The 17,151-nt window shown below is 42.3% G+C and overlaps 1 protein-coding gene across 5 annotated transcripts in view; it reads left to right on the top strand.

Annotated features, from left to right (window-relative positions):
• PAMR1 (peptidase domain containing associated with muscle regeneration 1) overlaps positions 1 to 17,151 on the top strand; it is a 158,051-nt gene that overhangs the window by 86,893 nt on the left and 54,007 nt on the right. For 4 of the 5 annotated variants that reach the window (XM_057507555.1, XM_057507558.1, XM_057507557.1 and 1 more), the window contains exon 2: positions 12,525 to 12,701. In XM_057507555.1, the coding sequence (XP_057363538.1) occupies positions 12,572 to 12,701 (130 nt within the window). In that variant the 5' untranslated portion in view covers positions 12,525 to 12,571. Of the gene's footprint in view, positions 1 to 10,768; positions 10,905 to 12,524; positions 12,702 to 17,151 lie in introns of those variants that run through there. The other variant, XM_036891757.2, reaches the window with a different exon arrangement.

The following is a 17,151-nucleotide window of genomic DNA, read 5'->3' as shown; positions in this document are numbered from 1 at the left end:
CCTGAAACACTGCACAACACTGTCACGGTCAGCAGTGGGTCCAGCTAGGGTAGATTTTTCTGGCTGCATTTTGGCCAAATCATAAAAGACCACAGAGTCTGTAAAGAAATCTGGTTATCCCCTAGACATTCCAGGTGCTCAGAATGGCCTAAATACGGTCATGTGCTCACCACGGTGAAGGCAGAGTGGATGTGCGAGAAAGGAGAGAGACATCGACAGCCCCTGTGGAATCACGTGGAGCCCAAGAGAAGCCATTCTGTAAAGGAAACGAGTGCTCAGCAGACCAAAGTCCAGTCATTTTCTGGCATACATGTCTACAGGTCATGCACCTCAGTCTGATTAAACATGGGACGTGAGAATTTCTTTGTATCATGGTCAAATTTTATAATTAAAATCTGTGTCTGTTTGTCGAGGGACAGAATAAGGATGAGATGTTTCAAGTCCAGCCCTGACACTATGTAACCCTGCCCCTTTATGAATTTGTTCTGTCAAGATCATCAGTGTGTAAACCCTTAAGCCACGGAATGGGAAGAACAGGCCTGGAATGAATAAAGGGATGCATTTTTTCCTCCTCTTTTTTGTCATAACACGATGGATATAGCAGGTGATGGAGACATGATTGCCTTCTGTTAATACTAAGATGGGTTCTAACTAGTTCATTTCAACCTTGAGTGAGGATCTACTCACTACCTGACACTAAGGTCCTGGGTTTTATGTCAAGTGGTTAAGAGAAGTGGCCCTCTTGGCTGAGCATCAAACAAACAGACACCTATTTCTGTCGCTCTCCTGCCTCTGGAGTCGGGGAAATGCCTTTATTCCTCCCACCACCCTCTCTGAGGTCCTGGCTGTCTCAGAGGGCTGAGTTAGTGGTTTGGCAGCAAGTATAGAAGGCTAGTCAGTTAGTTTGGTGATTGGAAAACCAGGGCCACAACTGCCAGAACAGAGTGAGGAACACATTCAGGCAACTTTAGCTCATGGGGAGGCACAGCAGTTGTCCTCATAGCCTGAATTCATGATCCGTTAAGAAACACTTTTGGGCAGTTTAATGGAAAACCACAAAATGGATGGGGGATGTTTGGCTGGTTTGCTTCAAATCAAATGAATAATTTGAGGACTCAGAAGAACTAAAGTGTCAATGTTTTTCAAACCTAGTTCCACATTCATTGACTTTATAGAATTCCTCTAAAGGTGATCAATTAATCCCCATATGGTGGGATCCCACCTTAGTCATGTGGAGTACTTGAGATGTCCTAGGGAAAGTTGCCTGAGCTTGCTTCTAAGCTGGTGACATAATCTAGTTCTTTATTTTCTAGCATGTCCTTGGTTTACCTGGATGCAATAGAAGGGAGGATTTGGCTGGTGGTAGAGAATCTTTGTTACAGGACCTCTTGGTCTGGCTTTCTGCCTCTCCGTGGGTGGTTGACTGCCTGTTTCTGAATGGTCCTCAGCCGGGCTCCCCTGGCTCTACTGGTAGAATGTAACAGCTGAACATCTCAAGTCTTTATGGAAATGAGATACAAGCTACAGTAAACAAAAATATTAATCAGTATCAGACCCAGTGGATTCCTGGTACTGCAAGATGTCACAGCAAGAGACATTTCTAACATCACTCTTTGTCACAAAAACTTACTCTGGAATCACACATGCCTCACATGTCCACATTCATGTATGTATTCAGCAAACTTTATCAAGTACCCATTAGGAGCCAGGCATGATCTTCGGTGCTGGGGATCCCATGATGAATAAGGTAATGTCCTTTTCCTTCAGGCCCGTGTGTTCTATTGAGAGAGTTTATAGTCCTGCTTGGCATTTATTTCCCAAAGTGGATTTCATGGAATTCTAGTGCTGGGAGATATTCAGCAAGAATAAACAAACAAAACCTAAGATGTTAGGATAAAATAATTCTCAGAGATGTAGAGATTAACTCTGCACAAAGGTATTATGGATTTTGCAAAGCCCTGCAATAAAGAAAGCTGTTATTAACATTTTGCAAAGTTGTTTGAGCACAGAACCTTTTATCACACAATATCTAGTGGAATCGTGCTCCATGGATTTTAATTTGGGAAACTCTGGTTTCTTGCCCATAATGAATAAAGTATTGAAGAATATGTCACCCTTATAGAGGATCAAGTAAGAAGGGAATTTCAAAGCAATATTTCGGGTGTACAAATAAGGGTCATAGTGTTTTATGACCCTTTCTATTAACTTCTATTTAGACTTCAGCTCAGGGATGGGCAGGACGTCTGGTGTACTAGTCCCTTAATACTTGCGGAGATGTTGAAAGAATAATGGAGATGATCCTGTTCACGTCACTGTGAGAAAAGTCCTTGCCAGCATTGACCTGCATGGTTCATCAAGGAAATTGTTTAAAAGAATGTTGTTGGTCTGGGATCATTGGACAAACTGAGACTGGAACCTGATTAATGATCATATGGTGATGTGGCAGTTGGGGAGTGATGACACCTGTGCCTTGACTTCCCAACTAGATTGTATCTTTGATGGCAGTCACACTGTCTTCAAAAATAAGGAGACTGAGCCTCCTCTTCATCCCTGGGGTGCTGAGTCCAAAGTCTGTTCCCCAATTACTGTCTCCTCCTCCCTTTCCCTCTACCACACACACACACACAGAGGTTTGTCTCCAATCCTGTGTTATTTACCCTCATTTCTGCAGGTTCTGGAATAGTCTGAGTCACCATGACCCTTATTTGTACACCCGGAAGTGGTCTGGGCTGTTTACACTGGAGCTGTATTCATAGAGACAGCATGAGTTTGAGCTGTTCATGAACCCCTCCTTAGCTATTCCTGGGAACGACTTTATTCCTGCCTTTGCTAAATAATTGCTCTTGTTGTCATGCAACACAGCTTCTCGAGCCCTAGCATTACCTACCTTCTCTATCTGCCCAGACTTGTTTCAGTCTAGATGGCTATGGTGGCAATGGGTAAGGAATAAAACCAGCTCTCCCTTTTAAGAGTATCCTGCCTAGTTAGGCTTCAGTAACCCATGACACACTTGCAAAGATTCAGCCCTTGCTAGCCATTTATATGTTTATGAATTCATCTTTGATGTAGATGGCTTGGTATGGATGTGTTCAAGTTTGAATACCCATATACACAGAATAAAGTATAGATGTGGGTGTGTATATATTTATGTGTGTGTATATACAAATATGAATATACATGGGGTGTAGACTATTATGGTTTAAAACATGGGCCAAGATTTGAATTCTGTTCCCATCATTTATGGATGTTTTTCTTGGGCAAGTTAACCTCTTTAATATGGTCTTTCCATCGTCCAGCCTGTAAACTGAGGATAATGATAACAATAAACCTCTACCATAGGTTTATTGCAGGTGTTAAGTAAGATAAGCAATTAAAAATGTTTGGTATAATGCCTTGCAGAAACGGAGTACTCATGAAATTAAAGTCGTCTTCTACTACTCTTCTTTCTATGATTTTTCCCAATAGCACATGTTTCACAGGGACTTGAGAAGGAGAATTACTGGGTATTCTATCAGTAGGATGGGTGTTACATGGTCGTCCTGTGGCCCACTTCACTGCCATCAACAATCCTATTATCTGTAACTGTCAGAAAAAAAAATTCCTTTTAAGTTTCTGTCTTTGAGGCTTGCTTTCTCTGCTTGGTTTTGTCATGAATCCACCTTATAGCCTTAGGGAGAATGTCCTCCACATGCTGTGCCTTAGTTTCTCTGGGTCTGAAATAGGGCCAGGGGTAGTGTCTTGCCGGAGCTGAGGGGATGGCCTCTCACACAGGAGGTGGTTCTTGGTCAATGGTGTTGCTTCTGGGACTTGAGCTGTAGCTCTTGACCACCTGTTGTGACTCAAGGGTGGAGCCAGCCAGGAATCCTCAGGCAAAAAGCAGTTCCATTTTTTCTTGTTCTAGCTTGCAGAGCTGGGGGAGGTTACTATAATGAGGGCTAGCCTGCCTGAAGCTGCTGCCAGCCTAGGGCTTAGTGAACCAACGGACATTCTATTATCAATGCATCATCCTCTCTCAACATACTTGACATCTGCTGTTGAACACCAGCTGCCTTTGGCCAAGGGAAACTCTGTCTTTGCCTGGCATCAGTGAACCTGGATAGTAAGACAATACACTAACTCTGGAACCTATTGGCAAAGAGGTCAATGTGGCTGACCGAGACTCCTGGCATGCTCTAACTCAGAAAGAAGGTTTCAAAATGGTGGAAGGCTGTGGGCAAGTGGGGTAGTCTGCAGAATTCTTGGGTCCAGGGAAATCCAGATCGTATTGTTAGGGGATAGCTTAAGTTTTATGGTTTTTAATTAGCAAATCTAATGCTTTTGTTGAGATAATATTTGTTGAGTTTTATTGCCAAGTACTTTTAGATGTGTTATTAAATTTTTTTTATTAGCCAATGCTAATAAAAAAGTAAGAGCTATTCAGCTCATATTCCAATGTTTGAAATAACCCAGAAGCAGCTGTCCTTCAAGGGTTTCCAGCACACAGTTGTTGGGGATGATGGCAATTGGGGGCTCTTCCAAGAAGACAGGATTTGGGTTTTGTTCCCTTTAGCTATGGATGTAGAATTTCTATTTCTAGAAGAGAAACAGCAGGAGGTGAAGTATGTCCTACTTAAATAGGTGTCTGAAGAGGGGGTATTAAAAACAAAAGAGACTAGGAGTCTAGAAGCAAGGGGAGGAACTCAGAATACCATGATTTAAACATGAGCAGACTGTTTGACAATGCCATGTATGTGTGGGCCTCTGGAGGAGATGTTATTCCTCACGCCCTTCACTCCCTTAGCTGTCTGTGTTTTAGTCAAAGATACGATTTTTTTTAAATTCTGCAGAGAATAATGGTAATGTCTTCACAAATATGCAGATTTTCTTCCAAAGCCCTTTATGCTCACCTCATTGTTACCTTGAACTGCAGTGACATCAACAACCTGTCAGTTCACACCCATCCAGTTGAGGCTTTGAAGGAAATGCTGTGGTAACATGTTTGTCTATAGTTGTTCAACAGCATAAGAAAGGGACAGATTCAGGGTTAAAAGTCTGAGTGGGCTGATTCCCACCTCACCAGTGCTGTGTTTGACATCTGTAGTCAGAGGAGTGAACTCTCTAGAATCAAGGTAGTTGTGTTAAAAGACAAGACTTTGGCCCAGAAAAAGCTAGATTCTGATCTCCTTTCATCTGAAAGCTGTGTCCCTGGGCATTTTATTTACCCTCTCTGTTGTTCAATTTCCTCATCTGTTAAGTGAAGAAAATAATACTTGGAAGGGTGGCTGAGAGGATTCAGGAACTGGTGTGTGCCAGGGTTTGGGTACATTCCCTGTTTGTTCTGGGACCCAGGAAGTCAAATGAGGAGGATGAATGAAGAGCCACAGTACGCAGCTGTGTGCTTATTAAAGGGTGAGGGGTAAGGCAGTGACAGACTGATTGTTCCCCTCTACCTCTCCCTGGAATACAAGTGCCTAAACACCAGATACCCAGGGGGCTCACTGCAAGTTTTATCACTCCTGATACCCAAAAGGGGTGATGAAGGACTTGACTCTCCAGCTATCATTATGTCCCTAACAAGAGGAGCTGTGAGAAGGGGTGTACCGAGGCTGCTGAGGTTGGGAATCAGTTAGGCTGAGACTTGAGGCTCACTCGGTGATGGGATGGTTCCAAAGGCTCAGGGGGAGAGAGTCACCAGGGCCCCAGGAAGCATTCCGTCACCCGTGACTCACAGTCATCCCTGCCTGGGATGTGCTTGTCTGTCATCAGCCCTGTGGAGCAGGCGGCCAGACCCGCAGGCAGCCAGGAACGTGTGCTGGTGAGACATCTCCGTGGGCAACTGGGATCACACGAGTGGAGGCGGGGGAGTAAGTGAGCATGAGGGAGGCATCCAAGCTGCCTAACAGTATCTCTGTCTGATTCATATGTCTTTTTTTTCTCCCTCTGGTCTCAGAAGGTTTATACAATGCAGGACAGTAAAAGCTCAGTAGAAAATACAGTTGAATGTGGTTAGACGGGAGAACTGTGGGGCTTGTGGTGGGCAGAAAGGAGGCCTCTACTATCAAGGAGGAGCAGGCACATGATAAAAGTGCCTTTCTTTTGCCACCATCTGGGGTGGTCTCCGCCTGAAACTTTAATCTCACAATTGATGTTTCAGTCATGTATGGGACAGGCTGACCCTTGTTTTCATAAAGAATCCTCCAAGTTTTTTCAGACTGACCTTAACTGCCATCATGTCAACATATTTTATTAAGATCTAAGTGTTGAAAATGTGGCTTGGAGACTATGCTAAGGGGCCATAATTACTCCTGCCATTCTGTGGAGTTAAGCTCCTGCTGTTTGAGGAATTAAGTGTTCTCCACCTGGTCAGCAGAAGAAAAAGATGAGTACTGGATAGCCCTAAAGCAAATTGTCAGGCTGGTGAGGGGCTGTGCAAAATAATGGTGATCATGTTAGCAGCCACTTTTCTTTCACTCACTCATTCATTTGTTCACCACATGTACGGAAGCTGGGCCAGGGGCAGTTTTGATTGTCATTACATGGTAGTCCCACCGATGAAACAAGACTGGCAGGTTAAGTGTCTTACATTTTCCTAAGCAAATTCTGGAAGAAGCAGAGCTGGACCAGTATAACTGGACTCTCCCCACTCCAGGATGGCTGCTCCTAAGCATGGAAGCTGAAGAAGGGCTGGGAAAAGCTTATGGTACCAAAGTACTCTGCAACTCTCTTTATACTTGTTCACCCTGACTAGAAGAAGAGGGGATGGGAGCCTTTGCACACATAGGATAATTATGCAACAATTTAAAATCACTTCTGAAGACTACTCAATGTCAAGAGAAAATGTCCATGATCTAAGTAAAGAGAAAAAACAGTAGCTACAACAAAACAGAATGTGTTACCAGTTTTGAGAGGTAAGAAGTCTGTGTGTACATCTATCAGTATGTACATGTGTATATATATGTATGTGCATTGAAAGAAGACAATTTGAAGGATAATAGAATATTAAGGTTATTTCTCAATACTTTTTATTCCTTTATTTGTGATTTTAGTTTTTGAAGCTTTCACAAGGAATCTTTTATATTAAAATAGTGTAGTGTTTTATAAAGAAAAAGTTACTTTCTCCAATGGAAGAGTTAGGGATGTGTGAATGTCTGTGGTGCCCAGAACTCCATAAGCTCAGTTTTACTCTGTGATTATAGGTATGGGCTTGACCTTTCAGTGTCTCAGGTTATCTCAGGGTGGGGCCCTATGAGTTTTTTGTGCTTTCTTTGTGCTTGTTTCTTGGGAAGCACTACTAGGATAAAATTCACTTGCAGTTTTTATAAGACTTTGTTCTCAAAAGTGGAAGGCAAAGTAAATTTGTTCAAGTTCAGTAGCTGGGAAGCTAGAGGTTGTCCTGGCCTGTTTCCCCCTCAGTAGCACTTTTGTTACTTCCTCCCTAGGCCTGGACTTCTGTGGGCCTCCCTTTCCCCCAAGAGTTAATTCCCTAGGAAAGCTTCTCTGGCATTTCTCTTTGCTTCTTCCCTACTTAGCCCTTTTCCTGTCTAGTAAAGTGAGGAGGTTGGGCTAGATCACTTTAACTTAAAAGTAAACATATGACCTACCTTACTGGGTCATTTGGAAAGTTTAATTCATAAACACTATAAAAGCACTTTAGCTAAACAAATACTAAAGTACTTGAGCATGTTTATATGAAAACATTGAGTAATTTCTACTGCTCTTGGTTTTTTCTAAGTCCTAGTTTCTCAAACTGGCCTTTAGCACCATAGTGAAATTCCCTGAAGTTTGTATAGCTTAAGCCAAATGACCAATGTGCCTTTTACGCAAATGTATTCTAATAAATGGAGGAAAAAAAGCCCAGTATAGTGAGTGCTGTTGTTTGCTTATTGCATTGTTAAATCTCTTCAGCTGGTCAATTCAAGTATTTGTCACAGAATATTTCACTTAATTTATTTATTACATATTTTGGGGGTACTTTCTTGTTTCTGTTCCAGCTGGGGAGAAAGAAGGATGACGGACTTGCCAGACCAGAGGGGAAAGGCCAAGTCACAACATCCCTGGGAAGTGGCATTATCTTGGCAAATACACAGATTTCCACCTGTGATTTTCTTTAAACCCTCTTAGCCCTGTGAGTGCTGTTAATTTGGTGCTGATGTCCCTTCATGAACACCCATTTGGCTCTCGTCCTATGTTTTCCTTATCACATTAGTTATTATGTGGGGCCATTTGTACAGTGTTTACTTCTCTGTAAAACTGAGTTCCACGAGGCTGGGGATTTTCTCTCCATTGTGTCCCACCTCCCAACCTCCTCTCTAGGACACAGTGGATACTCATTAAATACCCGTAGACTGAAATAATGGACTCAGAAGTTCACCCACACTCCTGGCACTGTGCACAGTGGGGAAACTGAGGATAGAGTGTCTAGATGACTTCTGTGGGTTAACCTTTCTTTTGAGAAAACAGTGTGTTAGTTCCCTGAGGCTGTTGAAATGAATTAACCACAAACCTAGTAACTTAAAACAGCACATGTTTTTTTCTTATAGTCCTGGATGTCAGGAGCTTGAAATCAGTCTTTCGAGGCTAAAATCAAGGTGTCCGCAGGTCTGCATTCCTTTGGGATGCTCCAGGGAGAATGTGTCTCCTTGGCTCGTCCAACTTCCAGAGGCTCCTGTGTTCCTTGGCCTATGGTCCCTTCCTCCAGGATCTTCAAAGTACATCACTCCAATCTCTGCTTTTCTGACTCTGGGCTTCCTGTTCTTGTAAGGGGCCTTGCGATTACACTGGGCCTCCTGAACAATCCAGTATACTCTTCCCATCTCAAGATCCTTAAATTAGTCACATCTGCAAAATCCCTCGGTGCCATGTAAGGTAACATTTTCATAGTTCTGGGCTTAAGATGTGGACATTGGGAGGGCCGTTGTTCTGTCTACCACACACAGAATCTTTGAAAAGGGTCCTGTTGGCTGACCTGGCAGACAGAATGTACATGGGCTTCCCTGGGAACATTACCTTTGGCTAAGATGATATGATACTGTGGACCTTACCTGTGAAGTTAATAAGATGAGCTTGGGAGAGCAGAGATGGGCTTGCTCATTGAAGTAAAGAGAAATGCCAATGAAGGCATTCTAGAAAGTTATTTCCTGGGGAAAAGGAGCCCACAGTATACCATGGCTGGGCCAGAGGTGAACAAGCCTGCTGCTTAGAGGCAAACAGGGTTTGTTCTCTTGGAGAACAGCAGACCTTACTTGGCCTTCAACATTTAAGTATAAAGTCTCATAAAAGGTGCAAATGACTTTTATCCTGTCAGTGCCCTCTCAGGAATTATTAGTCTACAAACTCATAGAAAACCTGTAAGGATGTAGTGCTTGCCCCAGAGTGAATGGTAGGGTTGGGGGAGCAAGACATGAACCACACCCCACAGGCATACTTAGTGTTCAGAGAGTGGAAAATACACACGGCAAGACAAAGCAGGGGTTGGAGTCAAGAAATTTGGACCCAAGGCAGACAAGCTAGACCAACTGTTCTAGGCACTTCTCCACAGAGGGAGAGCCCCCCAGACTCTGATAACAGCAAGTTATGGGGTAAAGCCAGCTCTCCTGGCTTGTAGCTCCAAGCTGGACTCACTGCATGGAAATATTTAACTACTGAAAGGAGAGTAGCTCTAGAATTAAGGCTGCTTTATTCAGTATTTATTGAGAGCCTCTTGCATGCCAGGCCCTTCCCTAGCAGCTGTGAACAACTTAGATGTGATTCCTGCAAGCTTATAGTCATGTAAGGGAGATAGACAGTAAGCAAGCAAATGAAAACAAATGATTATACATGATGGTAGGAGCTATAAAAGGGAACAAGCAGGACACTGTGATAGAGGTTAGCATGGAGTGGATGGGCGGAAGTATGGACTTTCAGTGAGAACCTCTCTGAACAGGTGTCATTTAACTGAGGCCTAAAGGTTGAGACAGAGGCAGTGGGAGAAGCAAATGTGAAGGCCCTAGGGTGGGCAAGAGCTTGGTAGGTTTGAGAAACTGTTAGAAGGTGGGAAATGGTGGCCAAGGAAAGGTTGGAAGGTAGGAAGAAAGGGGGTTGCAAAGGCCTATGGGCCATGGCAGAGGATTTGGGTTTTTTTCCAAATGCAGGGGGAAACAACATGAGCCTCGTAGGCAAGAAATTGATATGATATACATTTAAAAATAGGATACTTGAGAAATGTGGATTCTCTGTACTGTTTTTAGGCTGCTAGTTATTGAATGCTTATTGCCTTATGTTAAGCCTTTTATGGCCATTATCTGCTCCTTTCAGCAGGTCTCTCATCAAGTGATGGACACATGGGGTGTTTCCATCTTTTGACTATTGTGAATAATGCTGCAAAGAACGTTGGCATATAAGTATCTGTTTGAGTCTCTGTTTTTGTTTTTTTGGGTATAAATGTGAGAATAGAATTGCTGCTGGTCATATGATAATTCTATGTTTAGGTTTTTGAAGGAACCACCAAATTGATTTCCATAGCAGCTGTATCACTTGTCAGCTCTTGTTATTTTCCTTTTTTATTGCCATCATAGTACCTTGAGGTGGTATCTCTTCATGGTTTTGATGTACATTTCCTCAGTAACTTGTGTCAAGCATCTTTTCATGAGCTTGTTACCATTTGTATATTTCCTTTGGAGAAATGTCTAGTCATACTATTTTCCCATTTGAGACATTAGGTTGTTTGTCTTTTGGGGTTCAAGTGGTAGGAATTCTTTATCTTATCAGACTTATGATTTGCAAATCTTTTCTCCCATTTTCTAGGTTGTCTTCACTCTCTTGACAATGCCCTTTGTTGCACAAAGATTTTTAAGTTTTGATGAAGTGCAGTTTATCTATTTTTCTTTTGTTGCTGGTCACTTACATGCCATGTCTCAGACTTCACTGCCAACTACAAGATCATGGAGGTTTGCCCCCATGTTTTCTTCTGCTTTCCTTCACATTTAACCATTCACTTCTTATCTAGATTTTAGAAGTCATTCACTTCATCCAGCCAACATCAGAAACATGGAAGCTCGGTTAAGTAAGTTCTGGTGTCTGTCCTGGAGGGCTAACATAGTAGTGGGGAAACAAACCCATGTGACCGTAACATAGAGAGCTCTACCAGTCCCTCCCAAATGCCAGTCTGAGGATCTTCACTGGTTCACCAGTGTTTGTGGGGGGAAAAAGCAAAGTTTTCATAAAGCTACATTTTAAAAATTTAAGGAACTGTCCCTTATTATGCAAGTAGTTGTTTGCTATGATGCTAGAATGTTCTTATGATCTGTGGCTGAGAGTAGATGCTGATAGTTTCTTTAGATGGCTCTACAGGGAAGAGTGATGAATCTGTGTCAGACTTCCAAACTTAGAGGAGGAAAATAAAAAACTAAACTATGAAATTCAAGGTTAGAAGCCACACAGATGCTGGGGTTGGTTTATGTGGGCCTACAAAGCATGTTGGGATCCCTCCCTGGGGTTTTTAGGGAAGGCTTCACAGGGAACAGCCAGATTCACTTTCTTCCTCAAATATCTGACCCATTTCTGCTTCAATCATCATCTTTGTGCAGAATTTTTAGAAATGGAGAATGGGCAGAAAGAAGAGCAAATCAAAGCTAGTTCTGTTTCTTAGCCTGGGTTCCTCTGGGCAGCCTCTGACAGATTCCTCTTACAGATCTTACCAGTGGTTTTTCTTTTTCATTTACTTACGGTATATTTTTAAAAAGGAAGAAAGAAATCCTACCCAGAAAGGATTACTTTTTTTTTTTTCTCATGGGAAAGAACACTCAGTTGTATCTGGGGACTGAATGAAGTTCTGCCAATGAGTTCACCCTTGTAAAACATTGAAATTCTCCTAAACATACTAATTAAGATACCTTTTGTCTTCTCTGTTAGTTTTAGCTTTGAAGATACCATAAAAATGGCATGCTGCAAAATCGAGGAGCCAAGTTTGGAGGAAATGACATGGTCTCTCCTTGGCAATCAGCCTTGCACTTGAATAGCATAGTCTAGAGAGTGGTCTCCAAACTTTCTTGATGGTCCAAATGCCTGGGTTGTGCTATACAGTTGTGCAGTTGGATGGTTCCTTCTGGAGTTGTGCAGTGCACAACCTGTGTAGCTGTGAGCAGTGGTCTGATGCAATGCCAGCAAAAATAGAAATGAGCATAGACATTTAAGAGATGTATACTTGTTTATAAATTATTTATGTATGTGTCAACTCACTTAGATTATATATTATAAATAATATATATAGATTACATATTACTAAAATTTGATTTCTTTCTTTTTTTGATTACAAAATAAAAATGAATAATAGTTCTAACAAATTTCATCTGTGCCCCAGAGGGTCGTTTTGAACATCCTTCCAAGTAGGCGACCTACTTTGGAAACATTGGTCTAGGAAGAATTGGTCTAGGAAGACATGGTCTTCTCTTTGATTCAGTCAGGGCAACACATTTGTAGGGCAAAGTTGCTTCTTAGCTCTAGGGTACTTAGGGGTCTTACCCCTTCCTGTCAGCACCTACATCCTCACCTGCTGGTTTCCATTTCAGAGTACACAGTCATTAATGAAGGCTGCCCTGGAGCTGAGTGGAATATCATGTGTCGGGAGTGCTGTGAATATGATCAGATTGAATGCGTCTGCCCTGGGAAGAGGGAAGTCGTGGGTTACACCATCCCGTGCTGCAGGAACGAGGAGAATGTATGTGACTCCTGCCTGATTCACCCAGGTGAGTGTGGAGTGGAAGACCTCAGGTTGCCTTCGTGTTTTCTGAGATCATGAATGGAATAGGCTGAACACTTAAATTCTGGCAGCAGCTGTGATACTATGATTATTAAAAGTGGCACAGTTCACTTGTTCTAACTACAGTTAGAGTAATTGGAGGAGTTAGTTCCCTATTCAGTGTTAAGCTTGTAATCTGAATTCATCCACTCATTCATTTAACCGACTGAGCAGCTCCTATGTACCATGGCAGGCACTGAGGATACAGTGTTGAAAAAAATAGACATTCCCTGCATTCCCAGAGCTTGTAGCCTGGTGGGGCCGGTGGGAGAGGAAACAGACAATACAGTGGGGTAAGTGCTCTGATAGAGAAGCACAGGGTTGTCTCCTGAAGATATTTTAGTAACACTGGAGATCTTTCAGTAAAGAGGTAAAAGCTAATTTCTCTTTAGCTCCAGTGTGAAGAAAGGAGGAAGAAGGGCAGGACCGGAGGGGTAAGGGAGGATTAATGGGGACCTTAATCTGTACGGAAGCCCTATGGATGGAGAGAGGTGGAGGGATTTGTGAGAAATGAGAGTGGAATTGACAGTGATGTGGGATTGGTTGGATGGGAAGGGAAGGGAAGAGCAGAGGTCAAGGTGATGCTCTGGCTCGGAGTTGGACACCTGGGAGGTAATAAAATGAAAGCATCTTAGGGAGAGATGGGACCTTCCCAGACCAGGTGCCCATTCCTTTGCCTTTACATCAGACTGAAACAGTCTTCTTCTGAACTGTCACTCCCCCAGTCCCCACTATAGAGGGGACAGTGACTGTCCTTTTTCATGGGAGTGCCTATTTGCCTGGAGGCCAGTGTGGACACTGAGCCTCAGACTGACAATGGTGCCAATGTGATTAGCAGCTCACTGAACGTTTTCTTGGTGCTTTTGCACCCACTGCCTTGTACATCTGGCTTTCCCCGGGGGAGTCTTACCTGTTTTCCCTTTTAGGCCAGATCAAAAGAAGGACCTAGAGAATTTCAAATATGCTTCCCTTAGCTTGAAGACTGAAAGGAGGTTAAAAGTGTGCTTTTGGAATTTCTCTTCTTTTTACCTGTCTCCTGCTTTTACAAACACAGAAAATGATGCATGTTACTACCAGGAAGTTTTCTCTTACGGTAAGCTATAGAAGAGGAAAGAAAATGAGGCTCATATATACAAAGTGATATGTCTAAACCACCTTCCTTCTTGAAAGAAGGTAATGCTGAGTTTTAAAATGAGAGGGACCTCAGTAAAACCTTTTCACATTTGATCCAGAAAAGAAACCCACTGCTCCAGTTCTCTGATGGTGAGTGTGATTTGTAGGGAAATAGTTGACTAACCCCTCCAAATTTTCTTAGGAAATTTTAAAAGCAAAGCCAAGGGCCTCCCAACTAGGGGTCCTTGGTGGTGGTATTGATGTGTTCGAACAATTTGCAATCTTTTCAAAAGCCTAGTGAGTATTGTTGGGTGGAGAGTAGGGCTTTGGTGTTATGAGATGACATGGGTCATATGATAAGTAAGAGAACTTCAGAGGTGGTGTTCTGTGCCTCCTATTGCATCAGATGAAGGCAATCAACGCCTGCCTCACCTGCACCCAATACCTTCCCACTGCATCATTTAGGAGGCACCCGGCATCACCACCTTGAGGGATGCTAGGACTGATCTTTGGATCTAAGCAGTGAAATACTATCTCACACCCACCATTTAGTCATCCTGAAAGGAAGGAAAGGCTAGATAAAGGCTTCTTCTTCTTTTTTTTTTCTTAACTAATTTTCAACTAGTGAGTTAATGCTCTAGCAGTCCCTATTGGTGATCAAACAGGTTTCTGTGTGTGTGTGTGTGTGTGTGTGTGTGTGTGTGTGTGTGTGTGTGTGTGTGTGAGTAAGAAAGAGAGAGACAGAGAGGGAGAGAGAGAGAGAGAGAGAGATTAGTAACTTGGGCATTTTTATTTGTTTATGTGATTTAATCCATTTCAGTCATTATTCATTTTAATACAGGTATCATTAAATTGGGAGCCCCTATATCCTCCTCTGTCGTTCTGACATGGCCACACTAGTGTTTGAAGGCTTCCTTGATGTCTCCCCTGACAGGACATTTCAGGCTCTGGTTTTCTGTCCAGTTCTGGAATCAGCCATTTCTCCAAGGAACTCCAGTCTGAGACCACAGTCTCGGCACCTGAGATGTTCTTTACTATTGGACTGTCATTGTTACTAGGTTTTGTTTTGTTTTAAGCAGATAGAGTTAGGACATAAGTATTTTTTTTTAAAAGAAAAATATGAGTTTCTGCTGATACTGAAGTTCAAATGTAATATTCCAAGTTTGTTTAATTAACTTGTTTGATTTTATATACTGCATCTTTTCTCTCAAGGTGAAAAGCCTATTTCCTAATATTAACCTGATCACTTATTTGCTTTATATTATGAAATAATATAATTGTACAAAATAACAATAGTACTGTTAGTACTAACAATGAGACCACTGATATTTGTGATTGTTATTGACCCTAGAATATATCCCATAGGTATATAGTAAAAATGCTGTGTATTAAAGCCAGTTGGTACAGTTTTTTTCATCTGTGGTGATATACCACGTATTTAGTATACAGTTAGCTTCATTGTTTCCATCTGTTTGTTTTTTTTTTTGGAGATAGGAGGGAACCAATATTATAAAATAATTCTGAGATGGCAAAGAGGAAATGGTAAGAAACTAAAAGGTTTCTCTTGCTTCTCTGCTCCTATGAATGATATCCTTGCTCACGGAGGACAGAGCCAAGCCAACAGACCAAAGCAGGGTGCTTGACCTTGTCATCTTTCCCCACTTAGGGGTCATTTAGTTAAGGATAGAACAGATCTGCATGGCTGTTTAGGATCAGTGAAGAGCTGGACTATACAGAAGTCTTTTCACCTTGTTTTTCATGTTTGTAAAATAGGGTATTAATGCTTGCCTCATGGAGAATTGTAAGAATTAAATCAGATTATGGGATTAAATAAAATAAGAGGAGGTAGAAAGTTCCAAAACAGTTTCTGGATATAGTAGGCAATCAATAAATATTAAAAACCATACAAAAAGCTACATAGAAACATGTCTGGGAGGCTACACACTAAGGTTTTCCTGTCAAGAAGGTATCTGCATAAGGAAGGCACTTTTAACTTTTATTGAATACATTTTTACTTCACCCATCATAGAGCATTTGGGGAAAGTATGTTGTGTAAGTATTAATGAGTGTGTGTGGAGGCTCAAGTTAAAAGTTAAGATCAGATATGAACTAATAAAGAATGTGACATTTTGTAGCCCTGTCTTTGTGTGATTGTAAAATTTGTACTCAGTACCCTTAAATCAGTTGAGGGGCGTTTGGTGGCAAGCAACAGGAACTTACTGGTTAAGTGGAGAAGCACAACTGGGATTTGAAAGGAGGATACTGGGATAGCTCCCAGTCTCAGTGGGAGAACTGAAAGTTGGGCACTGGAAAGCACCAGAACCAAGCAGCCCCGGGAAGGTAAGCAGGAGGACCTTCTCTCCAAGGTGCAGGTAGAAGATGCCTCAGCTCCAGTCACTTTCTGTTCATGCTTTTACTTTCCAGGGAGAAGGAATCTGGTTGGTCCATTTTGGGACAGAAGTTTCTGCTATTGGCACATCCAGCTTTTGGGTGTGACAGGCCAGGCAGTATATGAGGGAGCGGTTCTCTGCTGGACTGTCATTCTGTATGTGTCCACCCTCACCCTGCTGTGTTGTTTGATTTTTGATAATTTTTGAAGTTATCATCTTGCATTATTTTTTTTCCAATGATAGTTAAAGAACAGTGGAGCTTTTATGTAAATCAAAACACAATACTTCTAATTTTAGAGATTCCTATGATGTGAAAGAATGTATCCCAAAGGATTATATTAAATGAAACTTTATTTGAAAAATACTCTTAAAATTATAATGCTATGCTTACTTGGATAAGGGACTTGTAGTATCAGTTAAGTAACAGTAACTAAACCTAAAAGAGATAAATCAAAAATAGTTTAAAGACAGAAACACCTGCAGAGCTGTGCCATGGCTGTAGGTGGTCAGGAACCAGCTGATTCACACCTGAAGGTCACCCCTGCCCCGAGGCCCTCACAGTGACACCCTCCTCCTTCCTGGTGGGCCTGAGGATTCAGGGGATCCTGAGACAGGTTGTGGCCTTCATGGGCTGCAGGTGGAGCAACAGGAGCAGAAGGGCCACTTGGGAAAGGCTGCAGGTGGGCCTGGACGTCGGCCAGCATTTGTCTGATGCGGTTGCCTTTTCTTTTTAGCTTTAGGAGGCTTCTCTGCTCTTCTTAGCTTCATGAGGTTTCTCTCAGTTAGCACGGCTGCCTTCCAGCTTTTTTGAGTCTTTTTCTCCTGCAAGAGGAACTCACTTTGGTAGATGGACCTGGTTCTCCCCAATTCTTTGCCCATGTCTTCAGGTATCTT

Source organism: Manis pentadactyla, chromosome 9 (assembly GCF_030020395.1).
Source record: "Manis pentadactyla isolate mManPen7 chromosome 9, mManPen7.hap1, whole genome shotgun sequence".
NCBI lineage: Eukaryota > Metazoa > Chordata > Mammalia > Pholidota > Manidae > Manis > Manis pentadactyla.
Note: the sequence above shows the minus strand (reverse complement) of the source record. Positions and strands in the feature narration are given on the sequence as shown.